Source organism: Lissotriton vulgaris, chromosome 11 (genome assembly GCF_964263255.1).
Source record: "Lissotriton vulgaris chromosome 11, aLisVul1.2, whole genome shotgun sequence".
NCBI classification, from domain to species: Eukaryota; Metazoa; Chordata; class Amphibia; order Caudata; family Salamandridae; genus Lissotriton; species Lissotriton vulgaris.
Window position 1 is genome coordinate 512,482,127 of NC_141699.1, and position 17,445 is coordinate 512,499,571.

The 17,445-nt window shown below is 47.4% G+C and overlaps 1 protein-coding gene across 3 annotated transcripts in view; it reads right to left on the reverse strand.

Moving 5' to 3' along the window:
- Positions 1-17,445, reverse strand: part of FIGLA (folliculogenesis specific bHLH transcription factor) — a 439,043-nt gene that overhangs the window by 263,230 nt on the left and 158,368 nt on the right. For all 3 annotated transcript variants that reach the window (XR_015301023.1, XM_086944780.1, XM_086944779.1), the window contains exon 4: positions 227-469. Coding sequence is in view for 2 of the 3 variants with exons in the window: in XM_086944780.1 (XP_086800906.1) it covers positions 227-469 (243 nt within the window). In the remaining variant the exon portion in view is untranslated. The remainder of the gene's footprint in view (positions 1-226; positions 470-17,445) is intronic.

Below are 17,445 nucleotides of genomic sequence, written 5' to 3' on the forward strand. Positions count from 1 at the left end.
TTCCTCCCATGACCATCAAAACTCCGTCATACACGTGCATCTCCTTCGGTCACTCACACCCGTTAATACATTTGTCCTTCTGTCATGCTTTAACTTCCTTCGCCCCACGAGCCCCGAACACTATGTTTTGTTAAGGCTCACCGGTCACATTCATCTCATCTTTCTGGATCATTACACCAAGGACATTAAACTTGCAAATGTTGTGTTATTACTAAAGTTACATTACCAATCTTCCACTTTTGTGCATTTGCAGAAATCCTATGTAGGCAGGCATCGCACTTCTAGCCATCCATGTGGACGTTGACGTGGACGAAGGGCGCTCTACTTCTGGGCTAGAGGAAGATTCAAAGAATTCAGATCTTCCATTAATTTGACAAAATGGGCTACCTCCACAACTTGCTGAAGAAGAGCCATATGCCAGAGGTAAAGATAATGGCAATCCAGTGGGTGAATCCTGGTCTTCAAACTTCTGTCAACCAGACGGAAAAAAAAGATAGTAAATTGGACTACATATTTCTAAAAAGCAATGCCTTTTTGAGAACATTTTTGTAAATGTTACCTTTGTAACGAAAACTAAGACTATGCTTAAATCACAACATATTTCCATTAAAATTAACTCCTCACATTCACATGCAGATATTGTATTTATCTAGATTGAAAATCGACCCGCTACACTTTCACCGATAGATAACATGTTAAAAAACACACTGATCTGAAAAAATAGATTTCACAACAGTTTAAAGTGTGAGATGCTGGGGGGGCGCTGAAGGGTGCCAAGCAAGATGGCCGCACTTGCGTGAGGCTCTTGCGGTTCGGGGACATAACCGGCATTTATCCTGGTCATCTGGAATTTATGAGCGGAAAAAAGAGGAAATCTGAGCAGAGGAACAACACGGCGGTGTATGATGTCGAGAAAATTAGCTTTACCTGGCCGCGGAGCATAGGAGATTGCGACTGGCCTGCAGAGCTGGATGTGCACAACATGGCGGCGATGAGGGATTGACCGGCGGAGCTGTAAGCGCTGAGACGATCGATGTGAGCGGTCCGCCTTTAGCAGGGGAGACTGCGGGACCTGGCTGATAGGAGAGCCCGCTGATGACTGCGGAAAGGGGGAGAGCAGCTCCTGCCTGGCGCCAAGGCTCCGACTGAGCAGGAGAGGAGCCGCAACACCACTGATTGCCTGGCAGGTAGGCGGCCGCTGCTGGGCTGGGAGAGCGACCTGGATCCGCGGCCGGAGGGCCGCATGTCATCCATTTGATACCCCCCGGGGATGGCTGCACTCTGCAAGGGGGGGGGGGGGCGGTGGGCACCGCTCTGTCTGCGCGGAGTGTCGAGGGCCTCTGACTGGCAGCCTCGAAGCCTTTTGGGACCCGGCCGAGCGCTGTGACCCTGCGGGCCGGACTGGGAGGACTCCTCCGAAGAGCAGAGGGAACAACCATTGCTGGATGCAGCGAGAGGCTATAGACAGCCGCGGGAGGCTGTGCTGGCCCCATCCATAGGGGAGGCTGTGTATACCTGAAGCAGACGGTGCGGCGTGACGGGCCTCCTCTTTCCCTGGAAGGCCTACTTTTTCTCCTGGAGGCCTTGAGCCCTGGGCAGACCTGCGGGCCCCTGGGTGACGCCTCCCTCACAGGCACTGCAGTGGGGCTGGAGCTGCAGGTGTTGTATTAGGAGCGACGGGCTGGCTGACATGCGGCCTGAGCTCCTGGCCTCCTCACTGGAGATAGACCACTTCTGCACAGCAGCCCTGTGGACACAAGAGATTACGCCTCCTTCAGAGGGAGGCCTCGGACACTCCAGGGAGCGCAAGACAACTCCCGGAACGCCCGATAGCTGCTGCTCCCGGAAAGAACACCAAGGCTCCCATTCTAGCTTGTTGGAGGTGCACTGGAGAAGCAATACAGACCTCCCTCCCACCCATTACAACACTGTGTGTGGGTGTCTCGGCCTCCCCTCTGACTACATACTGGGGTGGGCCCACTATTGGGAGGCGTGCTGCAATCCTGAGGCGCAGAGTGGTGGGATCCCTCCTCTATACGAGGTCCAGAAGTCACGCGGCCGATTGAACGACTGCTCCTGTGGGGCAGGGCCAGGCTGCCGGATGACATTGGGGAAGCCGGACAGACGCCAACTAAAGCTCAACTTTGAGGAAAGGAAGGGAACCCGCTCACAACCGGACCATGATGAAGGACAGGTGGAGACCCAGGCGCCCTCGACTGCTGATCTGAAGGACCTACTATTGCCTTTGCAATCTAGCCTGACCTCCATAGAATCCAAGATGGACTCCATGTCTGCGCGATTAGATGGAGTATCGCATAAAGTAGGCAAATATGAGGAGCGACTGGCGGAGATGGAACAGTGGATATCGGACCTGGAAGACACCTCTACCACAACAGCGTCCCGCACAATCGAAATGGATAGGGTCCTGCGAGTGATAGCAACCAAGAACGAGGACCTAGAATCCCGCTCTCGGGGAAACAACCTCCGCATTTTGGGAGTGTCAGAATCAACCGCCACTGGGAAGATGGAGGAGTATGTGGAACGCCTCTTCATTGCGCTCTTTGGAAGGGAGGCCTTCTCACCGGTATTGGTGGTAGAAAGGGCTCATCACTCGTTGGCGGCCCACCCGGTACCTGGGGCAACACCTCACCAAAATAATCGCCCGCTTGCTTAACTACCGGGATGCAGCCGTTTGCCTGTCCAGGGAGCGAGGACAGCTCCGCCATGAAGGAATGGACGTTTCAATATATCCCTACTTCACCATGGCTGTCCAGGAGCAGAGACGGAAATTTCTACCGGTGAAGAAGACGCTACAGCAGCTTAATATTCCATATACGATGCTCTTCCCAGCAAAGCTCAAAGTGACTTATCAAAGTAAACAGCATTTCTTCACCACTCCGCAGCTTGCACAAGACTTCCTGAAAACCTTGCTGAGGCCGGCAGCGGGATGGGCCTCCCTGCCCTATCGCCCTGACGCTGGTGGCGGTACTTCGGATGTAGAATGAACTCAGAACCCCCGATTTCTGCTCGCCGATCAGAAAACATGCCATATGATAATGAGCCATATGTTATAGTAGAGTGGGGTACCTGGACACCGCGGAGGGGGGATCAGAGAGGGAGCTGACATTCTCCCCTGGAGGTGGAGATGCTGCCGACCTGCAACGCACGAGAAGCTGGCCGCTGCCAAGGAGGTAGTGGATACGATGAATGCTTTGGGAATTACTTGGCCGTCTCCCTGCCCCCCTGCAATACTCTGGACACCTGCACTCTGCCCCCGTTGCCGCTGAGTGGGCGGCCTCATATGGCATTGTAGACACCCTGCAAATCGGACTCAAGATGACCAAACATATGATCACCCGAACACCCTCACCCTGGCGAGGAAGACCCCTGGATGCCCTCTGGACTCCACCTCACAGGTGACCCCTTACTGCTAGGATTGTTAGTTTCTTACTGCTAGTTGTGGTACAGACTAAGTTGTTCTCCCCTGTTTGGAATACTGTATTGAGGGAAGTGGGGGGGGGGGGGTGTGGGGGGGGGGGAGGGGAGGGAAGTGGGCCACGGCTGGTTTGGGCTGCTGATGTGGGAGGAGGGTAGGAAGGTTTTGTGTGTGAATGCAAGAAGTGTGAGACCACTTAATGAGAATGCATAACCCCAATTTTTGCTATGGCTGAACGCTCGGGTCCCCCTACATACAGCTTCCTCACTTGGAATGTGCGAGGGTTGGGAGAGCCCCGCAAGTGTGGGCACATATTATCTTATCTAGACCGGCACGACATGCTGCAGGAGACGCACTTTAATCCCACTGTCCCCTCCACTTTTGCTGCTCGATATGCCAGTCATTCATGTTTTTCTTCCTATTCATCATATGCTCGTGGCACGTGCATCCTAGTGAGGAAGTCCCTCCCATACACCACACTGGGAACTATCACAGATAAGCAAGGCCAGTACTCTATCCTCTGGGGCAGGATAGCCAATCACTCCTTCACACTTATTTCGTGTTATGGACCTAACATGGATGATCCAGAGTTTTTCCGGGTGCTCTGGGGAAAGATATTGGAGATTGGTTATACGCATCTTCTATGGGGAGGGGATCTTAATGTGACAGTCAATTCTTCACTGGACCACTCGCACCAGCAACCACAGCACTATTCTCAGTCACAAGCCACTCTCAAAGCACTACTTGAGGACCATGAACTGGTTGATGCATGGCGACACATAAATCCGACCAAGCGGGAGGGCACCTGTTACACCATGGCCCGGGCTTCTTGGTCGAGAATTGATGCAGGTCTCACTGTGGAGAAGTGTGGCGCAATGGTTAGAGCGGCAGACCCTGATGCAGAGGTCTGGCCCAGGACCAGGGTTCAATTCCCGCCTCGGCGGCTCTTGGGCTCAATTTCCCCGGACCTGATAATTCTCGCCTCGGTGCCTATTCTAATCATGGGTCCCACTCTGCAACTCTGGGCAATAGCTTGCTTAATCTCTACAATGGCCCCAACAATGCTAGGATTCCTGGCTTCACCTTGGGGGTGCCCAGGAGTGGGCACTTCACAGGGAAAAGGCCAGGAAGGGTTCCTCAGCGGTATTCGTACAAGCGCCGAGATGCCTCATGGTGATTCGTGCGCTATACAAGTACCATTACATTACATTAATAAGGGCCTTGCCCCTTGGGTGACGTACTCCTCCCACCTCCCTTGGACTTACTCGGGCCATTCCCCAGTGTTGTCTGCTGTGACCCTCCCACAGACTGACTCTCCTTTTCAGTTTTGGAGTTTCAATCCACTATCCCTACTAGACCCAGTATTCAAGCAGGAACTTGAGCAGGAAATCACTGATTTCTTCCCTAGGAACGAGGGTTCGGTGGAGCACTACTCCACGATGTGGGAAGCTTTTAAAGTTACTGTACGGGGCGTGTGCAGCGCAAAGAGTGGCGGGATCTTGAGGAATATCCGGTCCACCTTGCGTCTGGAGACAGAACACAAACATGTCGAGGCGGAACTGCAGCATAACCCCACTCCTGAGCTGAGTGCTTAGTGAATACCAAGAGACATCAGAGAGAGAATGTAAATACAGAGGGAAATATCACAGGGCATGCCAATACGGGGAAGGGGATAGACCTGGAAACATGCTCGCGGCCTTGGTAAGGCCTCCATGGTTCTCGAATACTGTGCTCGAGATTGAGGGGGAGGATGGAAAAATGCATAGCGACAACTGAAATTGTGGAGACCTTTCGGGAGTTCTACAGAGGACTGTACAAAACTCAGAGCTCAGCCAGTGGACTTCACCCCCTTTTTTGAGGATACGGCCATAGCCTGGCTGGGAGATGGGCAGAGGGAATTTCTTTTGCGACATCACGAGGATGACAAAATCATAACGGCCATAATGCAATTGCAGTCGGGGAAGGCCCCAGGCCCGGGTGGCCTACCGGCTGAATTTTATAAAACCTTGCATCATTTACTCATCCCAATACTGAGGCATGTGCTTGCGGAGGCTCGGGAGACTAGTATACTCCCCCCCCCCCACCCCCCCCCTCTATGCGGTAGGCTCACATTATATCCATATCCAAGCCTGGTAAATCACCTACCTCATGCGACTCGTATAGGCCTCTCTCTTTAATAAAAGTCTACGCCAAAATCCGGGACAAATTAATTGCTAATTGAATTAGTCTCCTTATGACAGTGCTGGTGCTTCCGGATCAGTCAGGTTTTGTGCCCACTCGAGGCACATCTCACAACTTGTGTACGCTATTTGCACTTCTCCATGACAGACCCGGACGCCAAAGCTGCAGCTATATTTCTCGATGCCACTAAGGCGTTAGACTCCCAGGAATGGGACCATCTCGCCTTTGTCCTTCAACGCATGGGGTTTCCAGCCCCCTTTCTGGAGTGGATCAACTTGCTCTATACAGGGGTGCGAGCCAGAGTGATGGTCAATGGAATTCAATCGGCCCCCTTCTCGATCACACGGGGCACCGGGCAGGGATGTCCCCGGTCACCATTAATCTTTGCTATAGCCATTGAGCCTCTAGCGGCGAAGGATAGACAATACTTTCGAGACTATGCATTGATCTACCCAGAGAGGCAGATCTTAATCTCCCTATATGCTGATGATCTAACACTGTACCTATGGGACCCTGTGGTTAGCCTCAACCCCATTCTCTGACTGCTCATCCTCTTTGGCCAACTATCCGGAATAAATGTGAACTGGGGGAAATCCCAAATATTCCCCCTTACAGATGCCACAGTGGAGTTTGTGACTGACTTTCCGCTGAAGTGGTGCAGGGACACCATCACTTATCTGGGTATCCGGATTTCTCGATGCCGGGAGGAGCAGATGCGCTCCAATTATGGCCGTACACTTGATCATATCACAGACAGGATAGCCGGGTGGATTGCGATGACTCCATGGCGGCCAGAGTGTCATTGATTAAGATGATAATTTTGCCCAAACTCCTCTACCTTTTTACCAACATTCCCTATGCTCCTAGTCTGTATTTTGTTAAATGCATCAAAACCCAACTAATCAGATTAGCATGGGGTGGGAAACAGCCCAGATTAGCGTGGGAGGTTCTAACTCGGACCTTTGAGGATGGGGGATTTAAAGTCCCTGATATGGAATTAGACTTTGTCTGCGCTCAGGCACACTTTGCGGCCTACTGGATACACCCTCCCCCGTATATGCCTCACCTGGCCATCGAGGATGGATATATGGCTCCCACACCATGCACAGCATATCTCAGCACAGCTGAAGGGTGCCTAGACGTTTAGCGGCCACAACTGTCCAATGCACGACTAGTGCCTGGCGCATACACTCAAATGCCCTTTTTCTACTCGCCACTGGTGCCCCTGCAGGGAAGACAGGATATACCAGTCACGACAGAGGGGGGATGCCGCTGCATGCTGCGCAAATTATCCTGCCTTACTTGGGGCCAATTATACAAGAATGGGAAGTTTAGATCTAGTGAGGAGTTTTTTGGTACCACTACCCCCATTCCCCTTGAATGCTTTTATTGGTTGAGGGTCAGGCAAGACATGAGCTCTCTGACTCAGTGCTTCCCATCAGAACCCACTATTATGATTCCCCTACATACTCTCCTGCAACAAACTCCCCCATAGCATGTAGTTTAGCAATTATATCGCTCAACTCAGGGGAAATGGGAAAGGGACCTAGCTCCAGCCAAGGGGAAATGGGAGGCAGAAATGGGCACTCCCATCACGACTGAACAATGGGCCTATTGCTGCCGCTAAACGGGTGCCATTTCTGCCAATAGCAGATTACGCCTGATACATTATAAATATATCCACTGATTATATTACACGCCAGCCCGGCTACACCGGCTACATTTGCGGGACACTGATTGCTGTGATAGATGTGGGGCACAGAACGCTGACTTTGGACACTTGGCCTGGGTCTGCCCGCTTGTCCGGGACTACTGGAGGGAAGTGCTGCAAGCACTTGATGACCTGACTGAAGTACAAGTGCCTGACGATCCCCTTACTGTTCTTTTAGGCTACACGGAACAAATCCCTGCCAATGTGCGGAGATTCGCCTCCTTGGTCCGCTTATTGGCGAAGAGGCAAATAGCCTGTCGATGGGAGCACGGCCAAGCCCCCAAATGTAAGGACTGGCTTAACGACCTCATACATTGCCAGGAACAGCTGCACACGCCTCTGCCGAACTTATGCCACCCTCTTTTGGCACACGCCGACACTGGGGACACAGAACCAGGTCCAGAGCAAGTGGTGGTCGAGAGACGGGACGGGGAGGGACCTGCAGAGACGGAGGCCTCCATGGAGGTGGGTCCACCTGAGCGCTTAGTGGAGTAGTGGGGAATGGAGCAAAACACGCGGGTAGTGACCTTCGGATGTGTACGATTGTGTGGGACCTGAGTGGACAATGGAATGAGATACTAGGCGACAGATGTTGTTTTTACTGTGACTTATAGATCTTGCTGTTTTTTCTGGGAATTTGTTTGGAGACCTGAGTTGAGGACTGCCTGTTATGATTGCCCACCTGACGCGGACGGCCCACTGGGGTTGTAGGTGGCTTGCTGTGTTCGTATCCCCATTGCCCTTTGAACTGTTTGTCGAGTACTGCTGTGCCGGCCTGTTGGGATGTAGGCACCCATATGTGTTACATTTAACGATGTCAATAAAGGTCTGTTTAAAAACAAAAAAAGAAAGTGCGAGATGCCAGCTGTGGCCCTACTCATTCAAAGTCTGTATCAGCGAATTTTAACATTGCATTCCACATGCTAGTTTTAGTTGCACAGCCTTTAGAACACTGTTGCAATACTTCTATTTGTCCTACTGAAGGATTGCCATTTGGCAGAAAAATGGCTGTCATTTTATTCCAATTAAATATGGCCAAACTAGTACACAAACCTGGTGATTTTTCCACAAAGCTAGAAATGCTGAAAGGCTGCGCAGTGGGTAGAGTTAGTAATTTATTTGTTATTACCATGATCAATCATCCAAATATTTCGGTGTCAAAATTTATTCTTATTGTTCAATAAAACAATGGTCAAAATGTGAACACTGTAGAGTAATGAAGCACAACAGTGACTTACTAGTAGGTTACTTTCAACAAATCTTTCTTAGGGCTAATGCGGACTGCAAATGAACAAATTCTTCTCTTTCTGGCGGATACTTCTAACCACAAATTCATCACCTTTAAGATATCCCCAAGCGCCAAACTGGATCCTGAAGATTTAAAAGAGTTGCTCCTGTGCCAGTATGTGGCTTTGTCTGTCTCTGTGTGGACGATGGAGTCACATCTAAGTGCCACCCATGTGAATCGACATCAGCTTCATTCTTGACTCCGTTCTCTCCCTTGGACGCTGAGCCCAACAATAATCAAAGGTGCCAGTGTGCAGATCTCCAGTTTGAGACCTATTTAGATGGGAAGAAAGACTATTCCATAGTACGGGGAGGTAGGAAGGCAGTGAGAAATCTCCAGTATCCACCAGAAATAGCCTTACCGAAAGTAAGTAACTTGTTTTTCTGATGGATATTTCCAACTCCGATTCCGAAGCATTAGAATGGATAACAAAGCATTGCTTCCTAAGGCGGCGGATCTTTGGAATGGAACATGCCCTTCCAGTCAGATCTGGCAATCAAGAAACTAGTGCTTTGTGAACTTCTGCACTGATGCCAATGTCACAGCCTTACAGGCATCGGGGTACAGGCACTCACCATGCCAAGACAGTGGTAGCACTCTTCACCATGGTGGAGTGGACCATTAGTCCTTCTGGAGGCTATTTCTTGACCAATGCATAGAAGATCTTAATAGATAGGATTATCTATCATGGCTTTCTGCAAGGACTGCACTGCCCCAGAAAACACCACACAAAGTTAATCATCCACACAATGAGTTTATGATGCAATCGATGTTAAAGTTAACTTTTAGCATCCAGCCAATGGAGTCTCTCCTACTCCTTTGCGGGATGAGGAAGGGCAGAGAACATTATAAGAGTGTTGGATTGAGAAACGTGAAAGGAAGTCACAAACTGACAAAAAGGCCTCCTGGTTATCAAAACCACTTAATTTGGGTGAAAAGATGGTGTAAGGCAGCTGCACTGAGAAAGCCTAGCGTTGACTCACGTGGCCAGCTAAGTTAGGACGACCAGAAAAAGTCGTTCGAGTCAGAAGACATATTGGACAGCTGTGTACTGGTTGGAAGGTAGTGCACAAGGAAAGGGAGAACCAAAGAGATCCTATTTCGGCATTACAAAGGGTTTAGAAGGAAACATGAGTCAACCCTTACATGAACCTAAAACAGGTGATTTGAACAAGGACAACTTGTCTAGCAAATGCAAAAAAGCCAAAAAAGGCTGACAAATCTTTAATGGTGTCCAAGGCAAGCTTTTGCTGAGCCGGAGAAAAACAAACAATAAGACATCCAACAGTTTGGCCTGCAACAAGTCCATATTGCTGAAGCTACAACAGGCTACAAAGTTGACACAGCTCCCGGTGTAGACAGACTTTGATAAGGGCCTTCAGATTTTTAAGGGCTCACAGGATGTGGTAATCTGCCCCAAAACCAAATACCAGGGACTTGCCTTGTAGGGGTCTGTCGCAGATCCCTACAATATTTAAACACTGTGGTTTTTGGGTCTGTCAAAGATCCCTACAATGTTTAAACATTAAGGTTTTTGGAGTGGACATAGTTCCCATGCACACAAGAGAGAAGAAGAATTTTGAGAAAACAAAACTTGTCAACTGATGACAAGTGAGCTAAGGATGCGTGTACGAAGGTGCAGAAAGCTGTACAATGTTTCCGATCCTACAAGACGTCCCTATGGTTGTGGAAGGCACAGAGACGACCATCCCCCACCTGTTTGAAATGCCCAGAGATTAAGGGGGGGATTTCTTCCATGCAACAGGTTGTGTCCAAAAATCACTAAGTTTTGGTTGACTATTTTTACAACCCTCTATTGTATATTGGGAACACAGATCAAACCTATACCCTTTATTGCTCTTTTAAGAATATTGGAACACATGGGGAGGGGGGCCGAGGGAACCACATTCTGGTGGGTCTGAGCAACAGGCTGGCAAAACATTTCTTCGCCAGGTGCTGGAACGCCACTGCAGTGGGGAACTGGTATGCAGCAATGAACTGGTATTCAAAATTGAAGGAGTTTATGAGGCAAGGCGAGACCGTCTGCGCTCATCTGTGGCCAGGCTAGGCTGGGCTTTCTCTCTTCGATTTTCATCCCTGAAGGGATTTTTAATATTGCCTACGCATGGTGCTCTACTTTGGTACGGTAAGACGTTACATCACGACGGTTATTGGGATTGTTACAAATGAAATCAAACTGTCCCGATGGAGTCCCTGCTGACTTCTTTATGTATTCACCAAAATTGTGGGCAGAGGTTTTGGCAAACGTGTTCAATGCAGTCAATGGCAACCCAGCACCTGCCTCATGGGACACCTCCACCATCGTCCCTATTTTTAAAAAAGGCCAGCGGGATGATCCCGGCTGTTATAGGCCTATATCCCTCCTGGATTCATCTGTAAAAATCTTAGATAGAGTCCTTTTATCTAGGTGGAAGGAAAATGTTGAGAGCTGTGGTGGGTTGTCTGAGATCCAATATGGTTTTAGAGAAAGAAAAGGGACCATTGAACAGTGCGCCAACTTGCACTTGCTCATCTCCAAATACACCGTGGCCAAGGAGGGGTCCGTGTTTCTAGCATTCATGGATCTCTCCTCGGCTTTTGATTTGGTCAACAGGACAAAGTTGTGGGCCATCCTGCTGGAGATGGGTATTGACGAGGCATTGGTTACCTTTATGGCCACTCTGCACCAAAAGCTCTTTGCAGCCGTACGTGTAACGAATGAGGGTAGGTGTACCCCCCTCTTTAAATCATTAAAGGGGGTATGGCAAGGCTGTATATTAGCCCCCTTGCTCTTCACCATTTATATCAACGGCCTGGGCGCACACCTAGGGGAGCAGGAAGCCGACGTCCCGCATGCAGGAGCCGTTAAATTCCCGGCGCTCCTATATGCAGATGACGCCGTACTGATCGCTCGCACGGGTGTTGGCCTCCAGCACCTTTTGAATGCCTTTGGTTCGTTTATGGAGCGATTGGATCTTAAGGTAAACGTAACCAAGTCACATACAATGGTGGTGGGCCGTGAGTGTAGTAAGAAGAGAAGTAAAACATTCTCATGTAGGGGGGACACGGTTTCCAGGGTATCTACATTTCCCTATCTAGGCGTACTGTTTGATCAGAAAGGGACCTGGGGCCCGCAGGTAAGAGCAAAGAGGTTGGCTGTCATTAGATCATCATCAGCACTCTTGGGCTTTGCTGGTAGGCTAGGGGCTAGGCCTATGGAAGCCCTGTTAAAAATCTATAAGAGTAAATCTGTGGCCATTGCGCTATAGGGTTCCGCATTGTGGGGTTATGTAAACTTGGAACCAATCCAGAGAGCAGAGAATAGATTCATCAGAACCTTGCTTTCTGTACCACAGTCGACCCCAACCTACTCAATCCATAAAGAAGTGGGCCTACATTTCTTGTCTGACATGCTGAGCATGGCCCCTCTGATCTTTTGGTTAAAAACGTGGATGAACGAAGAACTCCCATTAAATCATAAGATCATGTCTGACGTTCTGTCCCTGGACAAATCTAATAAGATCCCCTGGTTGGCCTATCTGGCTAAGGCATTTTCAGACCTGGGACGCCCGGAGCTTTTTTCCTCCCCCGAGAACATCAAGGTACATGATATCGATTTTGTAAAAAAGTCCTTTATGGGAAGGAAGGAAGCATGCCGTGAAGAATGTGAACTGGCGAAACCGTCAGTGAGGGAACATTGCCTACTTGTTAACTCATTTTCACTAGCACCTTACCTTGGTTTTGTTACAATTCCCTTTCATAGGTTTCTTTTAACTAAGTTTAGATTTAATTTGTTACATTTTTATTTAGGCTCTTTTAAAAGTTGGCAGAAGCCGGAACTAGCCTTGCCCTGCAGCTGCGACCAGTTCTCTGTACAAGATACAATGCATTTTGTCATGTTTTGTGGGTTGTATTTAGAGCCAAGAAAAAAATACTTGTTGCCTATTCTTAAAGAGGCTGGCTTCACTCAAGTGAGACCGGCCCTGCTCTTTTTACAATTACTGCCCAATCCCCACATTACTTTTTGTATAGCTAATTTTCTGGTAGCCGCTTCAAGGGTGAAAGCTGTCTGCCTGGATTCGCCTTAAAGCAAATGTTTACTATTTATACTCATTTTTGAATGTAATACTTTTTTTTTTTTTTTTTAATTCAAATCTTTTTTTATTGAGGAATAGAGATGAAAGGAAAGACAATACAATAAATCTTCCAAGGTACAAATGGATAAAGTGTTGGCACAATGACACTTACAATAATCAAAGTCAAGTCAGAGAGAGAAAAGAAAAGAAAAGGGGGAAGAGAGAAAGAGGAAACAAGAGAGAGAAGAGAAGAGAAGAGAAGAGAAAGGACAGGCGTATCCATAGAGCAATATTAGTCGATTTACCCAGACCTGGTTCTTTGTACACGCAACAGGAAATACACAGTAAGCATACACAGTCAACACACCAAATTCTACATAGATTCTACGTAAGCAAGCTGGCCATTGAGATGTGCATCATGGGGGGTTCAAAATGGGAGGATGACGCATCCAGGGAGAACCAGAGTTTGTTGTTCGAAGGCTTCCACGTGGCTGACTGTAGCGCAGGATTGTCCGCCCCTCTTAAGAAGGAAAGCCATTCAAGCCACATTTTAAAGTTGACTTCAGCAAAGCTTTTCCATTTATAAAGTATGACCTTGCACGCCAATGTCAACATGATATCAAGCAATTGTCTGTCATGAATGTCCGGCAATTGTGTTTCTAGAGGACCCAAAATGACATATATAAATTCCTGGGCAGGCGTGATACCAAATACCTGTTGAATATATGCAAATATTTTATTCCAAAATGGTTTTAAAAGGGGACAGTTAAAAAGCATGTGTGCCAAGTCACCAGGCGCCTTTTGGCAGTTCCAACAGTTGGGCGTATCCCTCAGTTTACATTTAAACAATTTCTGGGGGGTCCAGAACACTCTGTTCAACAACATATACTTCGTTTGACATAGAATCGGGGAAACCTTGTTTGTTAATGCGGTGTTGTGTATCACTTCCCAATCTACCGTTATACCTGTGGAGTTAGGCTCTGATTCCACTTATTTTCGGTCAACCTGTGCGGTTTCTTGGGCAGAGGAAGGAGCAGTTTATATATTCTGGATACAAAATGGTCAGCATGGTATAGTAGTTGCAAACGGTTCACCAGCCAAGGCAATTCTGTAGTGAGGGGACATTTGGAGATAGCGGCTTTCAGTTTCAGGAATTGGTAGAATTCTATGGGTGGTAAATTAAATTTCTCTTGTAGTGTCGAGAAGGGTAGGGGCCTACCATTTTCATAAAGGTCATTCACTATATGTATACCCTTTGCAGCCCACACCTCCCAGTAAAGGGTCTTCCCCTCTATCCGAAGCATAGGGTTATGCCATAATGAGAGTAGGGTAGATCTCTTAATCACCGAAGCAGTTTTATGGGACTGGTCAAGTCGGAGGAGTGCTCTTCTGGTATTTAGTAGAATGTATTTAGAGTGAGGTACATGGGCCAAGTCCATGGTGAGGAGAGCCGAGAGGGGTGCCTGTGCCATTAACGACCTTTCGATAGTTCGCCACACTGGAGTATAGGATGTAGCATCGACCATCCAAAGGGCCCCTTGCTTACAGAGGAAAGCTGTTTGGTAGTTCCTGAACGAGGGCAGGCCCAGGCCGCCCTTTTCTTTTGCTAGTTGCAGCTTTTTTAGTGATATCCTGGCTTTTTTCCCTCGCCATAGGAACTCTCCAAACAACCTGTCTACCTTCTTGATGAATTCGTCCGAGAAAGTCATGGGGAGCCTGCAGGCATGGCGGCCTGGCGGCATACTTAAAATTCAAGGTGCAAAAGAATGCTATTAATGTTATCAAGGATGCTGCGGGAGTTCTTCATTCGGACCCCCAAAAAATAACTGAGGTCTTTAAAGACTTCTACGAGGGCTTATACGCAAAAAATGAATCGGTGGCTGAATACAAAATTCAGGAATATCTACAGGAGTGTGTTCTGCCAAAGCTAAAGCCTGAAGAACGACTCAGTCTTAATGAGCCGATCTCGGCCAATGAGGTGGAAAAAAGCGATCAGGAGATTGAAATGTGGGAAAGCTCCGGGCCCGGATGGCTTTACAGCCAAATTCTATAAAAGCTTTACATCAGATCTGGTTAAACCTCTTCTGAACCTATTTCACGAATTCACGGAGTCAGGGGAGGTGAGGGGCACATTAGCAGAAGCAACCATTGCAGTGCTGCCTAAGGACGGCAAAGACCCATCGTTACCAAAAAATTATAGGCCGATTTCCCTGATTAATCTAGATTGTAAGATACTAGCCATGATTTTATCAGCCCGTTTACAGAAAGTCCTTCCTACCCTCGTTCACCCATCTCAAGCGGGTTTCTTAAAACATAGACTGTCTAGTGATAACACCAGAGTACTAGCCCATGCCCTAGAAAAAGCAAAACTTCTGAATACTCACACGGTAGCTGTCACACTGGATGCGGGAAAAGCCTTCGACAAGGTAGATTGGTCCTTCCTTGAGGCAGTCCTGCACAACTTCAACCTAGGTGAAACGTTTATTAAACTTGTAATGGCTTTGTATGCCGGCCCTACCGCTAAGGTCAGAGCGGGTGGCTCCTTCTCTTCTTCTTTTTGCTTGAAACAGGGGACGAGACAAGGATGCCCATTATCACCATCTCTGTTCTTACTAGCAATAGAACCCTTTTTGTGGCATATTAGACATAATGAAGCCATTGCTGGTATTCCATTTGATGACTGCACGGTAAAATTGACTGCATATGCCGACGATGTGCTGATTTTGACGGAAAAAGCTGACGAGGCTATCCCGGCCTTAATGGACACAATTGAGGGGGTTTCCAGAGTTTCAGGATATAAACTGAATAAGGACAAAACAGAAGTTAAGTTGCTAAACAACATCGGGGGTAAAGAAATTCTGGGCTCATCTGGCCTCACTTGGCAACCAAAAGCTTTTAAATATTTGGGCTTAGATTTTGAGAAGGACTTGATTACGACCCTGAAATTGAATGAAGACCTAACGTTAAAAAAGATATCCACGCTGCTAGATAGCTGGTCACCAAAATTTTTGGCCTGGTGGGGTAGGGTTGAGACCCTTAAAATGATGTGCACGCCTCTCGTTAACTACCTAGCCTGTCTGTAATACTTTTTATTTGCCTGTCTGTATCTACCGTTTTTTTTAAGAAAAGGAAAAAAAAAAAAAAACCTTGTATGAAATGTTTTTAACTTTTCCCCCTCTTTGTATGGCTTTTTAAATAAGTCGAATAAAGATATTCTGACTGACTGACTGACTGAGTGCAGATTATCACTGGACCTCTAGGTGTTGCCTGCTCCACTGGCTGATGGCTATATTACAGTCAATAAGCCATGATTATTGAATATTTTCTACAAAAAGATATATATAGGCCTATTTCTTAATAGACACTACATTTACAAGCATTTGCAATGCAATAGGTCTCGCATTTGCGAGAGTTAGAACCATAGGTGTTGTAAATGTTTTTTACTACTGTGTTTTGAAGCAGAGTGGATGTACGTGGCGTGTACTGGATTTATGTGGATAGCAATTATGTGGTACTTAGTGTATAGGAAGTGGGTAGAGTGGGATTGTGTATTATGGAGAGTAATTATGTGGAATGGTATTTTGTTTTGTGGAGTGGTAGCCTCAGGTTTCATCTCCCTCGTTTCCATGGATGCTAAACTATAAACTCAATGTGGCACAAAGAAAGTAATAGGGTAATAGTCAACCAAAGAGAAGCACTTCTGGAGCTACTCAGAGATATGAATAGATCTACTATATAAAAACATTCTTTCTGTAGTCAATAAAAAAAAAGATTAAAGCCCTTTGGGAATGAATTCCAGATATGATGCAGTGAATTATGAAGGGCCGATATGTGCAAATCCAGGTTTTTTCTTTCTGTCCAATGGGACTTATACCAATGTCTATAATGGTACCGATGATGTGGCTCTCAGAATGGTACTGCCCTTGGGTGTTTCATGTAAATATGCTCAACCTATAGAACAAGATGGGTAAAAAGGACACTAAGAAAATAATTTTGTGAAGGGGTAACAAACTTGTATGTGAACAGCTATAGAAATGGTATCAGATTTGGATACATCCTTTCCTCCATCTTTACATCGGGTGGTACTGCCATGGCCAGTGGTGAAAAAGCTAGAGAATATTTTGGATGCAAGTTACAGATTCTATCCAATACTACGGTGGCAGCCTTGATAGACATTACTACTCAGTTAGAAAGTATGAGGGTGTATGCAGAACAGACTAGATATGCAGTGGATTTTATTTTGGCACAGAGTGGTGGAGTATGCGCAATAATTGGCGACCAATGTGTTGGCATAGAGAATTTGGAAAGAAATATAAAGCAACACATTATGGACATCATTGAGTACGTCAAGGGGATGGAAAGTGGAAATTGGAGTTGGTCTCTTTTGGTAATTAGGGTTGGATCCTCAAGGAAATTATTATGTTATAGCAGTATTAATATTCTGTTGCATTCTCATCCAATGCCTTCCCCGTTGTTGTTCCTATTGTGCCACTGCTTTAGCGCCCAAAGAAAAAATATCAGCCCATGGTACCCACGCCGCTATGATGCTCCAAGTTGATGTCGATGGTGTTCTGAATATAGATTAGGGAATATTTGAGGACTCATCCCTCCTTGCTGTCCCAATTTCTGAGGACGACTGTAAAGTGTGCCGATAGCTTCACCTTGATTACAGTTCTAATTTTGAGGCTCTATCCGCTTCAGATGATTTTACAGTTGCCCCGGATATGTGCCTGTTTTTCCTGTTTTTTTTGCA